Here is a 22,702-nt window from a genome sequence, read left to right on the forward strand (position 1 = left end):
TCCCTTTTATGAAGTCTGGATGAAAGCTTAGTAAATAGCAAATCTTATTTTACAATAGCTTCAACATAGTTACTACAGACTACCTTTTTTCCATCTACTGCTTCAGATGAGGATCTTCATAATGCAGTGATTGCCCTCCATATCGAGTACGAAGAAACTGATTGGATGAAACCTGAATTCATGCATTGCTGTATTATCGTATTTGATACCTTTACATTAAAGACTGCATTTATTCAGAGATATTCATATTCTAAGGGCGATCCTTTCCTGTCTGTAGCACACCAAAGAGTTTGTCGTTTTCTGACAGAAAAAAAACCATAGCAGCAGCTGTAAAAGTAATGCTGTAAGCATACAGTACTGCTGTATCTGCATTTTTTTTTAACCAGACTTGGCTTCTACCAGATCAATATATTACAATGTTACAAAAGAAAAATCACAACAGTTTTCAGATTAAAGGAACATTTTAAATTATCTTCACTATATTCTGTGGTTCTGGTTATGCAAGATATGTAATATGTCAAGATACAATTTATTTATATTTTTATTACAGTACAATATAATACACCATCAGCATTAAGAAGCTGTCTTGATCAGCTCATCTTAGCTGCATCAGATTTCTCACATGAAAGAACAATATCTGCAAAAGAATTGAAGCAATATTAGGAACAACAGTAGAACTTAAAAAAAAGAAAGATAAAGTGCTCCCCTGTGCATTGCACCATGCCATGAAGGCGTATAGAAGGTGTGAAGTTAAGGCACCACACTTTCTTGATCACGGCCAAAGGTGCGGATGATGTGATCAGCACCACACCCCTGGCTGCCTTTAGCCTCTAGTTTCCTCTAGGTACCCACTTTATAGGACACTGGGTGGGTGCCGGAGCTGCTTGAACAGGTGAAAAAAATCCCCATTCTCCCCAGCTGGGGATCGAACCCAGGTCTCTCATATGGTAGTCAGACCCCCTAACAACTGAGCTACCATGGCACAACGATGGAACTTAGCAGGTTAATGTTAATCTTATACCACATGTAGTGCACTCACAAAATCAAATATTTTTAACAGAAATAGGTAATAAGACCAATAGCTTAAAGTGGAATCACAGCAAATGGAACCAAGAAACACATCTAGAGCCTTTATTAAAAGATGAAGATGTTAATGGTACAGTGGGATCCATGAGCATTACTGTGCAACTTGTCCATCACCATGTTCGTGCACTTCATTTGACCCAAAAAGAGCTTCAAGAATTAAAAGAAAACTCAAAACAAGCTCTTGCCAACTTCTGCACCAGAATACATAAAAATCCATCGATTAAAAACACACAGGATGTAAGAGAAAAATTAATGAAAATAGTCATGGGCAATTTGCATAGTAATACTCATGGACCCCACTGTACAGCAAGATCCTTCATAGAAATCACCGCAAACACAAAAACATTACCATTCAATGCAATTGTGGCCTTCAGATATTTCTCATAGATTTAGTTGTATTGAACTCCATTGACCATGTTACATTTCTTAATCTTGCATATCCATTTCATTTTGACTCTCTTTTAATATTTAGCCACTAACAATGGAAATAGGTACTAACAGTGGAAATAAGCAATTCCTGGAACAATAGAATTACATATATTAACATAAAAACCATTCACCTTTATTGAACAGAGCCTCTGTGGACAGGACCTTTTCAAACTTGCCGTGCCGTACAAAAAAAATACAAATCAAAGCTTGAGAAGTGATTGCCATAAAGAGATGAAATTGGTTTTGCTTTCTTAAAGACAGGTAAAATTTATACATTGTGCCTCCCAATAATGAGTGTCAAAGGAGGAAGAAGAAGAAAATGAATTTTAAAAAAAAATACACATAGATGTCCCTGTGGTCCCCACAATAGACCAAAGTGAATGAAAAAATGTAGTATGTAACAGAGGTACATTCATACAACCATGCAAAGCTTCGATGAAAACAGGCTGATACTTTCTTATGAAAAAAAATAATAACAATGTATAAGAGTGGCAGTGTTGGCAGCTTAAGGAAACAATATACAGAATTTCAATAGTAACAATGGATATATAGCTTTGTAATTAAAGTATGTAATACCTTTAGAGGCATACTAATAAACAAAAGAGACAGAACTGAAATGTCATGTGTAATTTACAAGGAATGGCATGTTAATTGCTGCCACGTGGTGCTCAGCAAATTTTAAAAATTAGGCCTTTGCTCCCCATGTCCCCCTGGACCCTGAGTTGTCGCACATTGTTAAAGTGTTGCTTTTTCTCATTATTATATTGTCAAATTGAAAATTTTAAGAAAAAAGCGCTAGTTTAGGAGTCATAGCATACTATGAGGGGTGACAAAGGACTTTTTCAATCTCTGCTTGTTAATGATAGTAACAATTGATTTATTATTATTTTGTAATTCGAGTATGTCATGCCTTCATATGTGAACTAATGAACAAAAAAGACAGAACTGAAATATCATGTGTAGTTTTCAAGAAATGGTGTGTTAATTGCTGCCACGTGGTGCTGGAAGATATATATATCCCATCTTTCCTCAACGGAAATACCTGTGCAGGAGACATATCTCTGATCCATCCACAGGAGGTTAAATACTACTGTACCAAAAGCACATGGATCTGTTCAATGGAACAATACAGGCATTTAAAACAAAATCTGGGTTCTACTCATGAATAAGTACACAAAGTATCACTGAAGATTTTATACTTACTGTTTACCACATTTTTCACTGTCTTGGTTGTCACAGAGTCTGGAAAATCTGTCAAGTAGTTGTTCCCTTCATCGCATGTCTTGCCAATCAGAGGATCCAAGGGCAGTCCACCAAGAAACACTTCCCCCAGCTCCTGTGCCATCTTTTCTGCTCCTCCAGATTCTGCAGGAAATATTGCTGATTCAACCTGTTCATATAGGTAGAGAAATGTGTAGCAATCAACAAATCCAAAGGAATGTTACACAATCTCTTAGCTTAATGGTATTTTGGGCAAAAATAGGTTACTTAACATTTATGTATGTCTGCACAGATTGAGGTGTGGTTGATTTAATTAACATAACTTATTTGTGTAATTAGGTTTATCACAATGAGGAGATTAGACAGATAGTAACAACAATGTGAGGAGAAATATCCATAATCTTCTTGAAAAGTACCATCAGAGTTCCATCCTGCAACAACTGAAGAAAAATCTGACATTTGAATCTGTAACCTCTAAAAGTGGGTGGGAGTGTGAGTAGTAGCAGAAGTACTTACATAAATGCTTCAGAGATTTTATTTAGTAACATACAATAACTATGATTGATATAACTAATGAATAGTGATTTCTGATTTTAATGCATCTAGGTTACTTTTTTCAAATATAAAATGTAAGAAAACATAAATCTCTTAGACAAAACAATGTGCTATTGCTATATCTAAATGTTGCTTGAGTCATTCCATGTGAAGTCAACACAGCCCACAACCTGACCAACTCCGATTTTCATGAAATTTGGGCAGTTGGAACTATGCATGGAACGTAGTAACTATAAAAAATTTGAGTCTCGTGCGTCTTGTAATTGTTAAATTATTCAAGGTCAAAGTTAGCATAAATTGCCCTTTTTTGCACTCGTTTAGCTATACTAAGTGTGCTGTAACTCCGTCCCTATTTCACCTACAAAGCTCAAATAAAACTTATTGTACAGGGAATTGACCAAGCTTTCCAGTGATATATAACAAGCCTACCTTTAGATAAAAATATAATTTTGTCACGTGACCTTAACCTTTGACCTTGAATATCTCAAAACATGTCATCACCAAAAATCGTGAATAAAATATATTTTGTCCCTCTTACCATACTCTATAACATATCAAAAAATCATTCTGGGACTGCAATGGAATCAGAAGATACAAAATAATATGTGTAACTATGTGACTGATAAAAGCCTCATTACATGAACTATGACGAGTCAAATGTCCCTTAACACCCCCTACAAAATGTAAAGGAGTTATCCTGGGTATAATTGGTCATGAAAGAAATAGGTTAGGCACAGGGAGATCCCAAGCTGTGTGTGTCAAGCGCAGGTCCGGAATATTGACTGCCATATTGAATTCAATGCAAAAATTTCAAAGGAAAGGGTGTGATGTAATATATCAAATCAGGCTAGAATTTCACGAGAAATGAAGCGGCGAAGGTTTTTCAAATGTATCTTTAGCCAGCAAAAAGTTATTACTGCATGATTGTAACCATTTTCTCCTTTTCGAGGTGTTAAAAACAAAGCATTCGAATGCTCCTAACGTGTTAGGAACTCATCGAGATCACGCTGACATTTCAGGAGAGAAAGAAGTATACGCACCATTGCATATGATTTTAATCAGCGACATTCACGAAATAGTTGAATAGTGAAGAATATTGGGCAAGGTATCTCAAACAATTACGTGACACTTCCTTTGGAATGAAAAATTCTTCAGTGAGAGACTAATTTTTATGTTTTATGAAGTTAATAAAAAGAATATGCAATACCTGTGATTTGATAATCTACAGTAGACATATCCCAGCCGAATTGTTGTTGCTGGTAAGCTAATGATATGGTATAGTGTATGGAGAATGGGAATGGTTGATCCATATTCAACAACGGAACCTTAAATGGTGAGGGCTTTTTGGATTTTGTTTTCTTATGCTTGTAATAACCGTAAACTACAGGAAAATAAAAATACTTCTTGGATTTGTTAAGTGAACAGGTTTTTCAACCCTGCTTACGGGATATGGCACTTCTCCAAAGTTTTGAAACAGGACAGTGTGTGACCACACTATGTGGACATTGTGGCAATTTCTTCATGATAAATTTCTAAGTAGATTGATGGACAGATGGGGATCTATTAAAAGGCCTGCACCTTCCCCAGATCTAACATCTTAGGAGGTCTTTTACCTTCAGAAACATTTGAAGAGAATGGTGCATGCACTAACAGTCCGTGATATTGACTATCTGAGAGAAGGCATAGTTGCTGCTTGCGATGATGTTGCACTTGCTACATTGCCAAATGTTCTATGTGAGTGTGAGAGACGCCAACGAGTGTGCTCACAGAAACAATGACAACATTATAAAGTGCATATATCGTAAGTGAAAGATATGCATATAACTTCTTGCCGGATAAAGATACGTTGAAAAAACCTTCGCTGCTTCAATTCTCGTGAAATTCTAGCCTGATTTGATACATTACATCACACCCTTTCCTTTGAAATTTTTGCGTTGAATTCAATATGGCGGTCAATATTCCGGACATGCGCTTGACACACACAGCTAGGGATCTCCCTGTACCTAACCTATTTCTTTCATGACCAATTATACCCAGGATAACTCCTTTACATTTTGTAGGGGGTGTTAACCTTTTGCCGCCCAAGCGTCTCGAACGAGATACCCAAATGTAACCCTCACTGTCCCAAGTATCACGATCGAGATGCTGTGTCAAGGTCGTAGTTTTTACGTTATAACTTTTCTATTTTTAGCTAGAATTTCGACTTTATTTTTTTATATTGTTCCTAACACATGTATTTAACAGAAATGGTTTTTTGCATTTTTTTGTCTTCGTGAAAATGGAGGGGAAAAGGCGGGAAAAGGTACTTCTCTTTTGCGGCTCTTTTCAACGTCAAATTTTTGCTGATAAAGGAAGATGGGCTTTGTTGTTCTAAAGCAATGCTTTTCACTCCCGTCTGTTAACTGCATTTGAAGGAAACTTGTTTATCAGTATCCGATGTCAAAATGAAAGTTTTCCGTGAGGGTGCATGCAGGGGGTGCGAGGTGGGGGAGGGGGAAGACTGGTTGTTGAATCTGCGTTGTGAGGATGGAATTTCGAAGCACGCTGAAGGAAACCTTTTTTTTTTTAGCACAAGTGTCCACAAGTTGCGACAGGGGTTACCCTGCATTGTCTAAAAATAGAATTTCAAGCAGCTGCAAGAATCGCCGCTCATTTTTCACTGCATTCTAGCTTTTTGTCCGTGAATGTTGTGCGTAGGTGTCGTTTTGTGCCCAAGTGCGAGGACATTTTTTGGGTGAAGTGACAATTTTTTAAAATAATTTTTTGGGGTTTTCTCCCTTCCCCCTCCATATATACGCCAAATTTGCATAAATTTTGCATTTTGACATTTTCTTCGGGGGGGGGGGGAGGGCGGGAGGAAACATCATTTTTTTAAGAAAAGTATTTTTGACGGGATTTCCCCCCCTTCCCCCTCCATATGTACGCCGAATGTGCATAAATTATATACCGTCTGAATCTGTGATTCATTCTGCGTACAACGGTATATCTTTCATATCTCTAGGGCATTTAGTTTCTGAGCTATAGTCATTTCAAGGTACCGCTGCATTTTGAAGCTTGAATCAGTGGCGTGCCCACCATTCCTTTTGGGGGTACAACTCAAGTTACATTGGTCATACGACAATGATGCAAATATTTTTCTGTTTCTTACATTCCAGTGATAATTTCTATGTGCATTTTGAACTTTTCATATCCTTTTTTTCGGGGGGCGGGGGGGGGGGGGAGAAACCCCATTTTTTAAAAGAAAAAGTATTTTCAGGGGATTTCCCCCCTTTCCCCCTCCATATATACGCCGAATTTGCATAAATTTCATATAGTCTGAATCTCTGGTTCATTCCGCGTACAAGGGTATATCACTCATCTCTCTAGGGCAATTAGTCTCCGATCTACACTCACTCATTTAATTGAAACTCTGCATTTTGCTCAAAATCGGCTCAGTACCGAGAGGCTTACATGTGAAAATGGCCTTGGGCGCCAAAAGGTTAAGGGACATTTGACACTCTTCATAGTTCATGTAATGAGGCTTTTATTAGTCACATAGTTACACATATTATTTTGTATCTTCTGATTCCATTGCAGTCCCAGAATGATTTTTTGATATGTTTTAGAGTATGGTAAGAGGGACCAAATATATTTTTTTTCACGATTTTTGGTGATGACATGTTTTGAGATATTCAAGGTCAAAGGTTAAGGTCACGTGACAAAATTATATTTTTATACAAAGATAGGCTTGTTATATATCACTGAAAAGCTTGTTCAATTCCCTGTACAATAAGTTTTATTTGAGCTTTCTAGGCGAAATAGGGGCGGAGTTACAGCACATTTAGTATAGCTAAGCGGGCTCAAAAAGGGCAATTTATGCTAAATTTGACCTTGAATAATTTAACAATTACAAGACAAAGGAAACTAAAAATTTTCATAGTTACCAAGTTCCATGTATAGTTTCAACTCCCCAAATCGGAGATGGTCAGGTTGGAAATTGCACATATCTGTGTTGATTTGGCATGGAATGACTCTTATATGCTTTAAAATTAAAATTAACTACATATATTGTTATAATGTTCTCTTTATTAATATCTGTATGATAAGAGCACTTTCTGCATCAACTTGGCTTGTTTAATAAATTAAGAAAAAATAAGTAAAATTATGAACCATAATTAAGGTACTCACGTTTTCCGCGAAGCTGTTTTACATTATTTTCTATTAATTTCAGTACCACCATCCTTGTTGGAATTCGTTGTGTTGTTGCTTGGCGCGTTTCTGTTGTTTTTTCCTAAATCGCCGCTAGGTGTGCTGCTGTCGCCTGTATGTCTGCATATGTGTCGTCTGCTGTTCACCGGTGTTAATTGCTACACTAACGGAAGCCAGGTGTGGTGTGCCTGACCACTATCTATGTTCAGTTCATGATTGTAGTGCATGATGGCTTGCGTTTCTTTGATTTGAGGATGGAGGCAGTGGCTACCGAAATTAATAGAAAATAATGTAAAACAGCTTCGCGGAAAACATGAGTACCTTCATTATCTATTATTGCGTCTCTCATTCCCATAGTATGAATAATGAACCATATTAAACAGGTAATTTTGATTAAAATCAAACAGTGGTGGATCAGCAACATACAAAGAAAAACTGAGGAAATCTCGTCTCTTAATTGTAGCAATGAATTCTTACCTTGCATTTTGGGCATACAAAAGTGCTCATGTTCTCCACAACTCCGATCACAGGTATGTTCATCTTGTGGCAAAAGTTAAGTTCCTTCCTTACATCGAGCAGAGCCACTTCCTGAGGAGTGGTCACAATGATTGCACCCGTGAGCCCTGCTTGCGCCAGATACTGGACAACCGACAGGTGTTCATCCGATGTGCCTGGAGGGGTGTCTATTATAAGATAGTCCACTTGACCCCAGTCAACCTCACTCAGGAACTGACGGATCATTCCTGTCAGAAGAAAAAAAACTGTCAATACAAAAGGGTAATTTCGCCCGACCCTGTGGCCGAGTGGTTAGCACATCGCGCTGCGACGCCAAGGGTCCCGGGTTCGAATCCCGGTCGGGCTTGGTTGTTTGTGAATGTCCATTCATCAATTTCATCATTTCATCACTCATCCCCATCTTCGCAAATTAGCCAAGAGGCACAAAACGCGAAGTAAAATAAACTAAATCAAATCAAATCAAATCAAATCAAAAGGGTAATTTTCACAATGCATGTCTCCATCACTTGGGTTTTAAAGAGTCTAAGGCATTGCACTGGTTAGTGAACAATTTGCATTAACTACAGTGAAACCTACATTTTACATTCCTGGATTTTTAAGTTTTCCTATGGTATACATTCCAACTTCGTAGTCCCAATAGTGCAAAATGTTATGAAATGTTCCTGGAATTAATGCCTTTGAAAAATGGAAAAATCAGGATTCCACTGTACACTGTAAATGAATGGAAACCTGGAATTGGAACTGTGTTTTAAATGGTTTTAAATTGTATTTATTATATTTCAACATATTTTCTTCAATGACAATGTATTGAGTTGCTTATAGTATGCATCACATTGTAGCATTATGTTGTGTGGGCCAGCATCTTTTGGCTTATAAATACCAAATAGTTTTAATAAATTATTATGGAGGAGATAGAAAAGATACATGAGAAATATACCTGCAATACTTAATTTGTAATTTTCTTGGAAATGAATACATAAATAATATTTTAATACTTTTATACGAGGGTGAATCAAATATGAACGAGCCTTGTGCGGAAAAACAAAATGTATTGAAGGAAACAGAGACATTGCCACATCCTATTTTTCTACATAGTCTCCGCCCTTAGTGATACATTTTTCCCAACGTTGTGGTAGGTTCTTGATGCCGTTCTCGTAGAATGAAGCTGGGCGGGTAGCCAACCAGTTGCGCACAAAGGTTTCCACCTGATCTTTTTCGCAAATTGCTCGCCCCCAAGTGCTTCTTTGAGGGGTCCGAACAGGTGAAAATTACATGATGAAAGGTCTGGGCTGTACGGTGGATGCGGAACCGGTTCCCAGTGCATTTCCACCAGTTTCTGCCACATAACACCTACTGTATGGGGTCTGGCATTGTCGTGGAGGAACAAGACCTTTCAGATGGGACAGCCTCGTCGTTTGCGTCGATACTGCACCTAACTTGATCCAGGAGGCCGCAGTAGTAGGGTGCGTTGATGGTCCGACATTCGTGTAAGAAATCCACCAGTATGATCCCCCTCAAGTCCCAAAACACCGTGGCCAACACCTTCCCCGCAGACAACCGAACTTTGGCCTTCACGGGGTTTCCTTCGCCTTTCCTCCTCCACTCCATGCTGGCACGCTTGGATGCTGGGGTGTAATGATGCACCCATGTCTCGTCACAGGTAACGATGCAATGCAAAAACGCTTCCCCTTCCACGTCAAAACAAGTGTGAAGCTGGCGAGCAATGCGAACTCGGTCATCTTTTTGAGCAACATTCAGCAGCTTGGGAACCCACCGAGCTGTGATTTTGTGGAAGCCCAAGTGCTTTGTGATGATTGATTGGACACTTCCATAGCTCACACCAAGTTCTGCCGCAATTTGCTTCACATTGACTAGGCGATCCTGTTCGACAAGCTCACGAACACGAGCCATGTTGTCGTTCGTCACACTGGTGCGAGGACGACGGGGGTGCACTTCATTCGCAACACGTTCACGGCCTTGCTGGAATTCCTTACACCACACCTTCACTCTTGCCCATGAGAGGGTACCATTCCCAAACTGGGCCTGCAGTCTCCGGTAAATTTCAGCCGGTTTGACGTTTTCCTGGGTGAGGAACTTGATGATTATGCGTTGCGCAACAGACACTGGCAAACTCTGCTCACTCATCGTGAGAGCTACTAAACGAAGCATGCGACACGCCGGCTGTTCTGGTTCCTGACTCACGACAGCCCCACCTACCGACCGCACATGCCTAATCACACCCTGCTACCCACTCCGACGCTTAGCCAATCAAGGCTCGTTCATATTTGATTCACCCTCGTATATACTAAGAATATAACAAAAATTTAATATAAAAATAGTGTTGTTTATGGATAATAAAATTAAATGTACTTGAAACTACTATTTAATAATGGTACAGCAGCACGAGGAGGAGGTACAATAGTAGCAGTATTGGTAGCAGTAGCAAAACTATTAAAATTTGTTTGCATATCCCTGGGCTAATATTAGTTGAGAGAGAAAGATATATATATATATATATATATATATAGATAGATAGATAGAGAGATAGAGAGATAGAGAGAGAGAGAGAGAGAGAGAGAGAGAGAGAGAGTGAGTGAGTGTGTGTGTGTGTGTATGTGTAGTGTGTGTGTCGTGGAATGAGATGAAATTTGGTGTGTTATTGAACTCCCAAAGAAGAGAGATTCTCAAACATCATTCTTGAGACTCTGCTAAATTGGAATGGAACTGAACCTACAGTTTCAAGTAGGATACAAACCACTATGCCATCTCCAGGGATCAAACTGTGAACCGCTTGATTAGGAGTTAGCCACTACACTATCTACCAAGGCCGAATTTCGATGAACGGGTTTTCACATTTGCATTTCAAGCGTGATAGCATTCTCCATAGCACACCTACTCAAAAATCAACTTACCGCCAAGTATATGACATGATGATAATTATTCTCATTAAAATTGCTGAAATTACTTAAATTAACCTCATATATTTACCATTCTTCTTTGGTCCTCTCCATATGACTGCATCATCGGGACTCCCAAGAAGAAATCCAATGGACATTACACAAATGTTGTCCGTGATCTCCTGCAATGTAATGCAAGCTCTTCAAATAAAACAGTAGTAGTTAGGCAGATTAAAGTGTACTCTATAAGTATCGGCTGATAGGCACATTGTTAAAATTGCCAATAATTTTAACAACCCAATATTTATATAAATAGCTTGTAACTTAGTGTAAAATTCTGTCATTTTGTTCTTATTTTATGAATATATACATTTGTGATTCATATAACCATTCTACTGAAATGTAAATGTCTAAATGACAGTTTATTCTCCAAAGGAAAATTTATTGCAGTCATCTGATGACACTGATTGATTACAGAGGTGAATGAACCATTTGGGATCCTCAATAAACATTTGTAATTTTGTATTGGAGGATATCAGTCCATTCTTAAAACCAGCTTAAGAAAATATGTAGCAAGTACCTGCTTCTCAAATAAAGTTTGATCTTGCTATGATTTACCAACTTAGTGTTCGAGCTGCTTGTAACAATTATACTTCAACAACCTAACAATACAACAATGAAGTGTCTAGAAGTCCCAATATAGGCACCAATCATATTTGTGGTTGTTTAATGAAGGTTGTGTATCTCCTTTGGTTGAGACAATGAGGATGAAATATCATTAGATGAAATGGAGGAAAGAACAAAATACCAGTGAACATCTTTGGAGGGAAGGTATTGAGATGAACAAACATCCAGTCTTTATTTGAAGTGATATTTTTATATTCCCTTTTATCAAATAAATTTATATAAATTGAAAAGATATGCAACATAAAGCAAATGCAAACTTCTTCTTACCCTGCAGTATTCAATGTCGGATGCCTCTTCAGTTGTTGATTCTTTATCAATGTTCAATTTCACACACAAGATCCATATTATTGTATCAATTGTTATTTTACACCACTTCTTTGATCATGGTGAAGGGGATGAAGAATGATTAGAAGATATTGATGGACACTTGCAAATAACACCCATGCCTAAGCCAGGATGTGAAAGAGGGAACCTTTTTAGTGAGATCGAAAGTTTACCTCTTTCACCGAGGTGGCTATGAGTTCCAGATTCACATGTACAATAATCAGTACGTGTAAGCCAGGGAAAGTACCACATGTCACTGGTGCATAAATTAGGAATATATGAATTTTTACTGTTTTACATCTCTTTCCTATGTGTTTAGGTAAATCACAACAATGAGGATGAATTGTAACTAGATGAAAGAACAAACAGAATGGAATGTCCCTGCTCTGGTTGGGACACAAACCTTGAAACTTTGCAAAAAGATCAAAGTTGAGCATTTGAAACACAGGGTTGGAAATAAGCAGGTTATGCACAACAGATCATAGGCTGAAGTTTTGGTAAACTGATACGAACTGCAACAATAAGTGGTACCTTATAATAATCAACAATAAGTGGTACCATATAATAATCAACAATAAGTGGTACCATATAATAATCAACAATAAGTGGTACCATATAATAATCAACAATAAGTGGTACCATATAATAATCAACAATAAGTGGTACCATATAATAATCAACAATAAGTGGTACCATATAATAATCAACAGGTTCTTCAATACTTTCTTAAGATTCATTGTAAAACCAATACACAGCTTTTAAAGTTTTTTTACACACTTTTGTGTTATTTATACAACTGAGAAACATTTGCATTAAGTATTCATGAAAAAAAGAACATTCAAAGTTTATTCAACTGATGACAGTTAAATTTCTACAAAAATGTTCACACAATTGTACTTACAACAGGTGACCATCCTGATCCACTTTGATGTACCTAAAAGTAAAAATAAGAAAAACAAAATATTAGGACTGTAAACTTTTTAAAATAAAGATTATTTATTATTCTTGAACTAAATAAATAACTGATAAAAGAATAATTGGTTTGTGATCTTGCAAATTTTGATGAATGTTTAGACATTGTTAGAGGAGAATATCATGTATGAATTTAAGATATCAATATATTTACGACTTGCATTGTTATTTAGACATTGTTAGTTGTCTCATTTGGTACAGTGAAACTAATCAATACTAGTATCACTTCCATATCTATCAATTCTAAAAATTAAACAATGTATGAAGTTTCAACTTTGATATCTTTCTTACTGAACATATTTAATTAATGCAAGTACATTATCAGCATGGCTATCAAACCAGCTAATTCATGAACTTTAGATGAAATATAATACATGTTCTCGTAATGTGATATACTTGCCTGTTCGCCCATCACACCCATTACCCTTGGAATAGATGGTCCACAAATGTCAATATCCAAAACAGCTACCTGAAGTCAGAAAATTGAATGCAATGTAATACATGCGCAATATTGTCTCATACCTAATTTAGAAATGCAGGACATACATTTCTATTTACTTAAATTTCTATTACCTCAAAGATTCCTGCATAGTCTAAATGTTTGCTTTACTTTTGTGTAACTTTAAGATAATTAAATAACAATGAAAATGAAAGATAAGGTTGTTAAGTACTTCTATTTTTCTTACTTTACATCACTTCTGTGTCTTTGTTTAGACTAATTGCAATGTTGACGATGAATGGTGATTACTGATTAGATTAAATTAATGTAGGGACTTCCACAAAAGGTGGTCAATGTACAGGGTAGGATTCAAACCTGCAAACTTTGGCAGCAAGATTGCAAGTTCATCACTCAGAATCCTCAGCCAAAGAGGTACAAAAGTTGTTGAGGAAACAATGCAAAGAAGTATACAGGTAGAATTTAAATTCAGAATCAAGAATTTCAATGACGAAACCATAAGAAAACAGCTGGGAACGTGCAAAATGGCAAGCAGTACCACATTCCAATCTAAAATCTTAGAAGGAAATCATGATACAGACCTTCACAAGAGAAGGCTGTAAAGGTGGCAAATCTTTGGAATTTATCTTCAGGATGAGGGGAGGGGGGGAGTGAGGTGGTAGATTTCATAGTTAGACAGAAGAGCAGATTTCCAATCTAAACAGACTGTCAGATGGGAGTGTGTTATGCCTGATGTACAGGAAAACTGCACAATGATGATCAAAATGTTGAAGTCATATGGAGCAGAAATATTTATCTATGTTGGGATATCTTACTTCCATGTTCTGTAGATAAAATAATCCGACACATTTTCCACTCTTCATGTTGTATTTTCTTGTCATTTGAAGTTCTGCATTCTGCCGTTGGAAAATGTATCATGTAAGTCTTTCTGTATGCTTTCAGTGGAGAAGAATGATATATCCTGACCATGCTGGTAGGATTCCAAAGATTAGACCAAACTCCTGCGACCCTATCTCCCTAGTAGCATTGTGTATGTTGTCTATGTATCAGGCATCGCACATTCTCATACAGCAAATTTTATATCAGGTATGAAACCTCTATTTCCAAGAACTGGTTCGATGCTAGGTAGCCACTTTACAGCTTTCATTTGCCAGTTTAAAAAAAAGAAGAAGAAGAAAGGGGAAAAGAAAGGCTGTCTGAGTTTGAACTAGCAAGACTCAGGCACTTAGATTACTAGATAGAACATAATATTCACTCAACAGCAATTGCAGTGTACGCTACCTTAATATATTAACATTCTTCATGCACTTCTATCTTTTCTCACAAAACAAAATAATTAATGCAAATATACAATAAGTCTCATTATACTTAATTGGTTTTTGCCTACAAGAACTTACAACTAAAGGACAATTTTTAAAAAACTTGCATTTCTGCTAGGATCCAATGCTAGACCACGTGCTAAAAGAGATGTAAATGTGCTTTTACCAACTCCTCCTTTCCCTGATAATATCAAGATCTTGTAACGAACTGATGACAGACGTTCTTTGACAGCTTCTATGCCTGAAGAAAAACATACATATATTTTACATTGTTCCTTGTAGAATTATATAACATGAGAGTGAGACTTGGCTATGAATCTCACTTCAAATGGATTGTAGAAAAAAAAAAGTTTTAGTGTAACAGCAGAGAAGACCAAGTAATCATAACAATTTACTTACTTAAGTAGTACAGGGATGAGCATAATTAGTTGACAGTTTTAAAATGGCAGAAATAACTAACATGTTTAACTAGAGGATATTATGTAAATGGAATAAATTCTACACTTCTTGGAGATTAATTCAAACAATACAAACACAAACTGATACTACACCAAACAAAAAATCTTTTTCAAGTGGTCCCCTTGTGATGCTACACAGAATTGGAGTATTTTTCTGAAGCTTAACATCACATGCTTCATCCTTCCCAAAACTCACAATTGCTTGCTTGATAAGACTGCAATTCTGTGTAGCATCACGTAGTCCATGTATTTGGAAGATTTTACAAAAATTAATGACTTTCAGTAATAGGATGATGTCCCTAGCTTTTTGCACATCAATGAGAGGGCTGGAAAGGAGTGCACACATTAAATGGCTTAAAAAGAACTCATAATCTCCTTTGCACAAAATGAAATTACATCATTGTTATGAAGAGAAAAATTAATATAGAAACTATTGCTCTTTTTTGAACATGTGCTTTTAAAAGGCTGGTCACCAGGGAGAATCCAGCCACACAGAGAAGTATCGCAAACAGGCTACAAACATCACTGAAGACAGTGCACACCATCATTCACCGGGATTTGGGTTTCATAAGCTCTTGCAAAAACACATCCAGGAACGTACGTGCAATTTTTTATCGATCGACAGGACAGGTGTGAGGGACTTTCAAAGATGGTTCACTGAATGTAAGGAATGTTTTGGCACAGGTTTCATGACCACTGCTGGATACTCGTACAATGGCAAGCTGACCATACATGTGTTGCCAAAAATACGAAGGTTAATTCCGATTATTATCAGGCTAACGTCCTGACACCCGTTTATCGCCATTATATTTCCCATCTCTACGGGAGGGACCAGAATCGTGTGTGGGTGAATCAAGACAAGGCGTCAAATCACACATCTCGCTCAACCTGCCTCTTGCTCCAACAAATGGCAGAAGAAATTGGAATTTGTGCCATTCCTTTCACAGATATTCCAGTGAAGTCACCTGATGCCTCACCGATGGACTTTTGCTCCTTCGGCCTACTGAAAAGAGCCTTGTCTCACAGAAGACCCCCCCCCCCTCTTCCCGATGGTGCAGTGGTAGCATCTTCACCTTCAAGGGGTCCCGGGTTCGATACCTGGTGGAGGCACATAGTGGTTCGGATCCCACTTTAAACTGTAGGTCCAGTCTCGATTAGCCTTACTGTGCATAAAGTGGACTTAAAACACCAAATCAATCAATCACAGGAGGCCCCGCACAGGGCTATGGAAAGCCTGTCAGGAGGAGTGGTTGAAGCTGGACATGCTACACTTCGTGCCAGTCTCCTATAGTAGAAACTTCGCTGTCGGGCAATTGCCAAGATGCAGGGACACCAAATAGAGCACTCTCGATGGTAGCAACATGGTTTCTCTTAAGGTAGGTGCAGTTTGAAATCGTCACCATAGATCGGAAACAACCTCTGTATAACATCAGAGTTCTCCTCCTTGGCAGTAAGGTCTAAGGTGCTGTGCTTTGAACTCTGACTGCAGGACGGCATGCGTTCGAGCCTGGGTTCAGTCTCTGGATTTTCGGCCTGTGTATAGCAGCCATGTCAAACTCGCGGGTCACATGTGGTCCTCAGCATCCCTTTATGTGGCCCGGCATGACCCTTCATACATGCAACACTATCTATACATATGTAATTATCCGGATTTTTCTTTTCTCCTGAAACAAGTTTCGCCTCATCCGAACTTCACCAGATTGCCCTATTTTCTCTAAAAAGGAACATTGTCACAATCCATTAATGGCTAGGTGTTGGGTTTACTGAGTAAGCTGATTGGTAGGTTATCTCTGAACTACAAAATATCTTAAAAAAGATTCTCTCGGGCTATCGACTAGGCGAGTTTTGGAAAAGATTCCAAACTTTCGAGATCTAACGTCACGCTCATCTTCAGGTAGAAGTGCTGTCCTGAGCGTCAACCCGGTGTATATACGTTCGTGGAGGGGAGATCCTGGTGAAGATGGCAGACCAATCAGGTACCGTGTCCAGGGTTGGTCCGGGTGGGCCCATCCCATTTATCCCCATGTGGGTTTTTTCAGAAAACCCCACTCAAACTGTGGGTTTTTTAAGAAAATGGTGTAAATTATTGCTTTAAATAATTGAGAGGTTCTAGAATTGTCAATAGTTTGAGAAAACTTGTAAAATAAAGGCTTAGCCAAGCTTATAATACTCAAAATAATTAATGTCATAGAAGTCACAGTGGGTTTTTTCAGGATATTTTTCTCAAATCATATTAGAAATTGACTTTTAACAGAAATAATGCGAATATATATCCAAGAAACCAAAAATCAAAAGGGTCTAAAATATTTGGATAAAATATTGAACGAACAAAGCTTATAACTTTGAAATGTGGTAGCACTTTAGATATCAAGTCACTTCCATATGTGGGCAAGCCACATAGTTTCACCTGTGACAATCAACTTTTACAATACATTTTTCCATGTATAAAACATTACACAGGAGAATTGAGTACATTTTATTGAAATGTGAAAGCAGAATAAAGTTAACTGTGCTATAATTAAACCAAACACTTTTTGAATGATTCATTTCATTTCACAAAATTTAGTATGTGTGCAAGTGTTCTGTTTTCTTTCCAATGCCTCGCACTGAGACAGTGACCCCTCCCTCCCTCAAGTTCAGTGCATTGATTGAACGTAATGAGCTGCTTGCCCATGTAGGATACATGTTATTTATGGTTAGGAGCTCTATACCAAAGAAGTCAATCCCTCTCATAATCTACCACATTTTCATCTTAAAAATAGGGGTGTAGGGTACTCAAATAAATACAATGCATACGTATACTTTCATATTTTTACCATTTTTGACATTTTCAAACCTTTTTAGAGACTACAATTCCAAGCTTTGTGCATAAAACTTTCTGGAGCATTGTGACATCACTTGCACTGTAAATTCACAATAAAATTATCGAAACATAATGCACTATCTAGGAAGAGCATGGGTGGGGTGGATGGGCAAAGAAAGACAAGTCATCTATTTAGTGACAATGATAACATGTTTCTGCAACTAGAAAACTTGACAGACTGCAATGGTATTACATATGAATGAAATTGAACAATGTGTTTCAAGATGGTGAATGAAAAACTGATTTTCCTCATGTTGCATGCATGCACTATACCATGCTCTCTTTCCCCCCAAAACTGTCTGCAATGCATTTTTGGAGTATAAGGAACTAAACTTGGTCATTGTAGATAATTCGTCGGTCTGCAATTTTGCAGTAAAACTTTTAAAATTATATTTCACAGTTTGCCATAAATGTAAAACTTTTGAGTTCCGATTTTTAGAATTACAAAATAACTTAAAGGATTGGTGTCATATTGTATTTGAGAAAAATCTGTCACCATGTTTAAAGATGGTAGACGACAGTCTGATTTAACATGCCTTGCGAGAGCTTTAAGTTATGCAAATATTTGAGGTTTGTTTTCATATATTAAGAAAACCATCTCAGCTACGTTAGGACATTACTTGAGCATTACTCTGTAATATAGTGTGTGGTTTAGGAAGGGTGGGGGAAAGTCACCAATCTTGAGACCACCTGTAGCAAATTTAGAGTTTTTAAGCTGAAATTCATGTCACAAATAGATACACCCAGGGAATTATTTTATTTTGCATTTGCATTTGTTGAAAGCATTACAAGTTGGATGAAAAATTGATTTTTCATATTCTGAGGTAGCTCAAAAATTCTGATGCCACTTTCAAATATCTGCCTGAACTACATTTTTGGACATATAAAATGGAGACTTCAATACGGGCTTTTCTTAAGCTATGGCTTCACAAATAATTCTTTTAACAATATAGTGCATATGTATGTTGGGATCCAAATGAGGGAGGTCCATGGGAACTGGATATGGTATTTCATTTGGATGAAATCAGTCAAGACAATCAAATATGTCAGCCTTATAATTTTGGCATAGTTAATACACGGAGGAGATATTTAAACTTGAAACATCCACAAAAATAATGAGAAAACACAACTGTGAACAAAGCAGCAGATTTAAAAGTGTGTGTGCGGCTACCATATGTTGTATAGTAGGTAAATGTAAAGTTCTCCGTGCATATAGCACCACACCGTGAAGGCACATTCAGAGGATATGGGGGTAGGGCCCGACATATTCTTGATCTCGGCGATTTTGGAGGTGATGTGATCACAACCAAACTCTGGCTGCCTTCAACCCCCAGGACCCAATGATTTTAGGCCGGGTGAGTTCCAGAGCTGCTTTATGCAGGGACAAGACTGGAAAAATCTGACCTTACATCACCCACCCCAAGATTCAAACCCGGGTGTTCTGCATGACAGTCAGCCAGAATGGAACCCCTAACTATCGCTAGCCAGGCTGGATCCAGTTCAAGTCCCGTGTTGCAATTAAGATTCTCTTTTTCTTCATCAATGGCTATTGCTTCCTTGATAATGCGGTCCCCTTCTTCTCTCTATTTTCTCAATTTTCACTATTTTCTCTGTATTATCCATTGATTGATTGATTTGCTTTATTTTACTTTGCTTCTTGTGCCACTTTTGGCTAATTTGCGAAGATGGGGATAAGTGATGATATGATGAATGAACACTCACAAACATCCAGGCCAGGATTCGAACCCGGGACCCCTGCTGTCGTAGCACGATGTGCTTACCATTCCACCACAGGGGCCAGCTCTCTGTATTATCATTGGGACAAACACAAACATCCACGTCTGAACCAGGATTCGAACCCGGGACCCCTGGCATTGCAGCATGCTGTGCTAACCACTCCATCACGGAGGTTGACTAAACCACCACAGCTATCAAGTACCGTGCGTTCATTTCGATCTTCAGCCGAGAGATCGGGAAAAGCGTGGCGGGCGGCGCTGACGGAGATGCCGACATTTGCAGCCTGTAATGCCCGCTTATTTTTATGGACATATGCAGACATTTATATAAATATTGCAAAACGAGCACTAACCTGTGTTATAATTCATCATCTGTAATTCATCCAAGTTCTGCCCTTATATACACAAAAAATACGCTTTAGAAACGATGTTAAGAGCCACATATAATAAAACATTTCAATCATAGTTTTGACCAGTAACGTCCTGCTTAAGTTTATATCCTTGAAAGAGTTTTGTGTCGATGGGGATCATGAGGTTTCGAATGTGCAACACTGTATCAAGATTACGCTGCAGTCGAAACCGTTAAAAGTCAATGGTTTTCGTGAGCTTCCTTGCAATCCGAAATCTCAGAGCTCGAGTTTTTTTTTGTTCCTTCGCGACTAGATGAAGACAGAGCTGTGAATATAGTGGCTAGCAGATGTAAACCAAGAGCGTGTTAATTTCGTACTGTGCGCAAGAGTGTTATTCTTGGTTACTTGCCGTTACTTGTTTGTGTTATTGCAGTGTGTATGTGTGTTGTGTCAGTGAGACGATTGGAATGCCAGCCGCAAGGTTCACGTTAGAACAAAGAATTTTTATGTATGCCACTTACATGAAAACAGACTCGTGTCGAGACGTGTGTAGGCAATTTGTACAGAAATTCCCAGGCATTTCACCTCCACATAGAGGTACGGTTAGACATTTTGTCCTTAAATTACGAGAAACTGGATCGTTAAAACACCTAAGCAAAAACGACGGATTCTAACCGAAGCAAAACTCGATGAAATTGGTGCAGAGTTAGAACATTCTCCAAACAAACCTCTATGCCGTGTTTCACAGGAGATGGGCATGTCAAAATCATCAGCACATACAGCCACTAAGCTACTAAAATTAAAACCGTACTCTTATAACACAGGTTAGTGCTAGTTTTGCAATATTTATATAAATGTCTGCATATGTCCATAAAAATAAGCAGGCATTACAGGCTGCAAATGTCGGCATCTCCGTCAGCACCGCCCGCCACGCTTCTCCCGATCTCTCGGCTGAAGATCGAAATGAATGCACGGTATTAATATAGTATTGCAATGCGGAACCATGGGAACTGATCATAGATATATTAACTGTTACGCCATCCAGCAAGAGTAGAATCAAACTGTTGGTCAAATTTTTCACAACATAGTATCTTAGATAATTTAATCATTTGTCCCGCACTGTGGCTGTGAGGTCATGCTTTGGGCTCCGGCTATGGGACGTGTGCATGTTTGAGTCTCCTTGGAGAAGTAACAGCTTAACGGTGTTTTGAGTCTTATATCGTCCTTGGGGATGCATAGTAAGCTTCTGATCTTCGGAGGTTGTTTTTGAATGGTTTTTATGTTATGTTTCTTGAGAATTCGGCTTATAATTCCTGAGAGATTTCTGATGTAAGGCAGGATGGCTATCTTCTGGTCAGCTTTGTCCGGTTTTGCTGGCGTGTCCCCTGATGTGTCTGGATTCTCTGATGTGTCTGGATTCCGTGATGTGTATGGATTTCCTGGATTCCCTAGCATGTCCATGTCCCCTGATGTGCTGGTATTCTTGGACAGTACTCGTTTTAATGTTTTGTTAATGTTGTTTTCCGAGTACCCGTTCTGTCTAAAAGCCATGCAAAGATTCTGTATTTCTTCTGATAGATGCTCTGCGTCACTGATGGAGATGGCCCGATGAAATAAAGTGGCGAGTACTCTAGCTTGTGGTGAAAATTTTGGAATTGAGATATAGATTGGTGAGAGTCGGTTTCCGGTATATACTGTGTCCCAAGGATCCATTTGGCTTGCATTTAATGAGAATATCCAGGGCCGGAAGGCTGTTATTCTCCTCAGTCTCCATGGTGAACTTAATATTTGGCTGTTGATTGTTTAGATGGTCTAGGAATGATTGAAGATTTTCTTTACTGTGCGGCAGGTTTCAATGGAGCCGTGTCCAGCACTTCGTGCTCAAAGTTTTCCATTAAAAAATTGGCCGCGGTGCGGTTCTTTGAAATCCGGATCAGTTTTTTCTATTTTTTTTTAAATTTTTTCCTCCTATAATCAACTGAAACATGCAAAAAGGTTCGGAGCAAGGAATGTTCTGGATTTCGGCCACACTTCGTGCCGTCTGTGAAGGTTGGGTGAGGAGAGCAGCTGCTGAAAAGTTTTTGAGTCAGCGTAAAATTTTTGTAAAAAAAAAAATAGAAAAAACTGATCCGGATTTCAAAGAACCGCACCGCCGGCACATCGGGTCCACAGATGGCGCAGGTTTCGACCAGAAATAATGCACCGATTGATTTCGCATGACAGGACGTGGCTGTTAACATCGGAGCCCATTGCCACGCCATCGGTTTGTTCGTAGTACTGTTCACTGTAGCTGAAGTAGGTAGATGTCAACGTGTGTTTGAACAGACTGATGATTTCTGGTGTGAAGTGGTGTTCTAGTAATTCCAGTGAATCTTGAAGTGGCACTTTGGTAAAAAGTGACACTACATCGAAACTGACTAACATGTCATCTGGTGATGTTCTGATCTGCTGCAGCGTCTTGATGAATTCCATAGAGTTTTTCACATGCTGTTCATATTTCCCTATCAGTGGTTGAAGTTGGGCTGTCAGGAATTTGGCAAGTCTATACGTTGGGCATCCAATGGCGCTGACGATCAGTCTTAATGGCAGTGCAGTCTTGTGTATTTTTGGGAGTCCGTATATTCGAGGTGGTATTGTTCCGTCT

The 22,702-nt window shown here is 38.4% G+C and overlaps 1 protein-coding gene across 1 annotated transcript in view; it reads right to left on the reverse strand.

The window, feature by feature from the left end:
• Nucleotides 1–148: 148 nt before the first annotated feature.
• The window catches only part of Nubp1 (NUBP iron-sulfur cluster assembly factor 1), a 28,257-nt gene continuing 5,703 nt past the window's right edge, over nt 149–22,702 (reverse strand). Inside the window, exons 3-9 of the mRNA XM_083134940.1 lie at nt 14,759–14,892; nt 13,276–13,344; nt 12,805–12,837; nt 10,984–11,074; nt 7,957–8,222; nt 2,719–2,905; nt 149–637 (exon numbers count right to left, since the gene is read on the reverse strand). Of these exons, the coding sequence (XP_082991066.1) occupies nt 591–637; nt 2,719–2,905; nt 7,957–8,222; nt 10,984–11,074; nt 12,805–12,837; nt 13,276–13,344; nt 14,759–14,892 (827 nt within the window). The 3' untranslated portion in view covers nt 149–590. The remainder of the gene's footprint in view (nt 638–2,718; nt 2,906–7,956; nt 8,223–10,983; nt 11,075–12,804; nt 12,838–13,275; nt 13,345–14,758; nt 14,893–22,702) is intronic.

The sequence above is a fragment of the Lepisma saccharinum genome, chromosome 14 (genome assembly GCF_977018435.1).
Source record: "Lepisma saccharinum chromosome 14, izLepSacc3.1, whole genome shotgun sequence".
In the NCBI taxonomy this organism is placed as follows: domain Eukaryota; kingdom Metazoa; phylum Arthropoda; class Insecta; order Zygentoma; family Lepismatidae; genus Lepisma; species Lepisma saccharinum.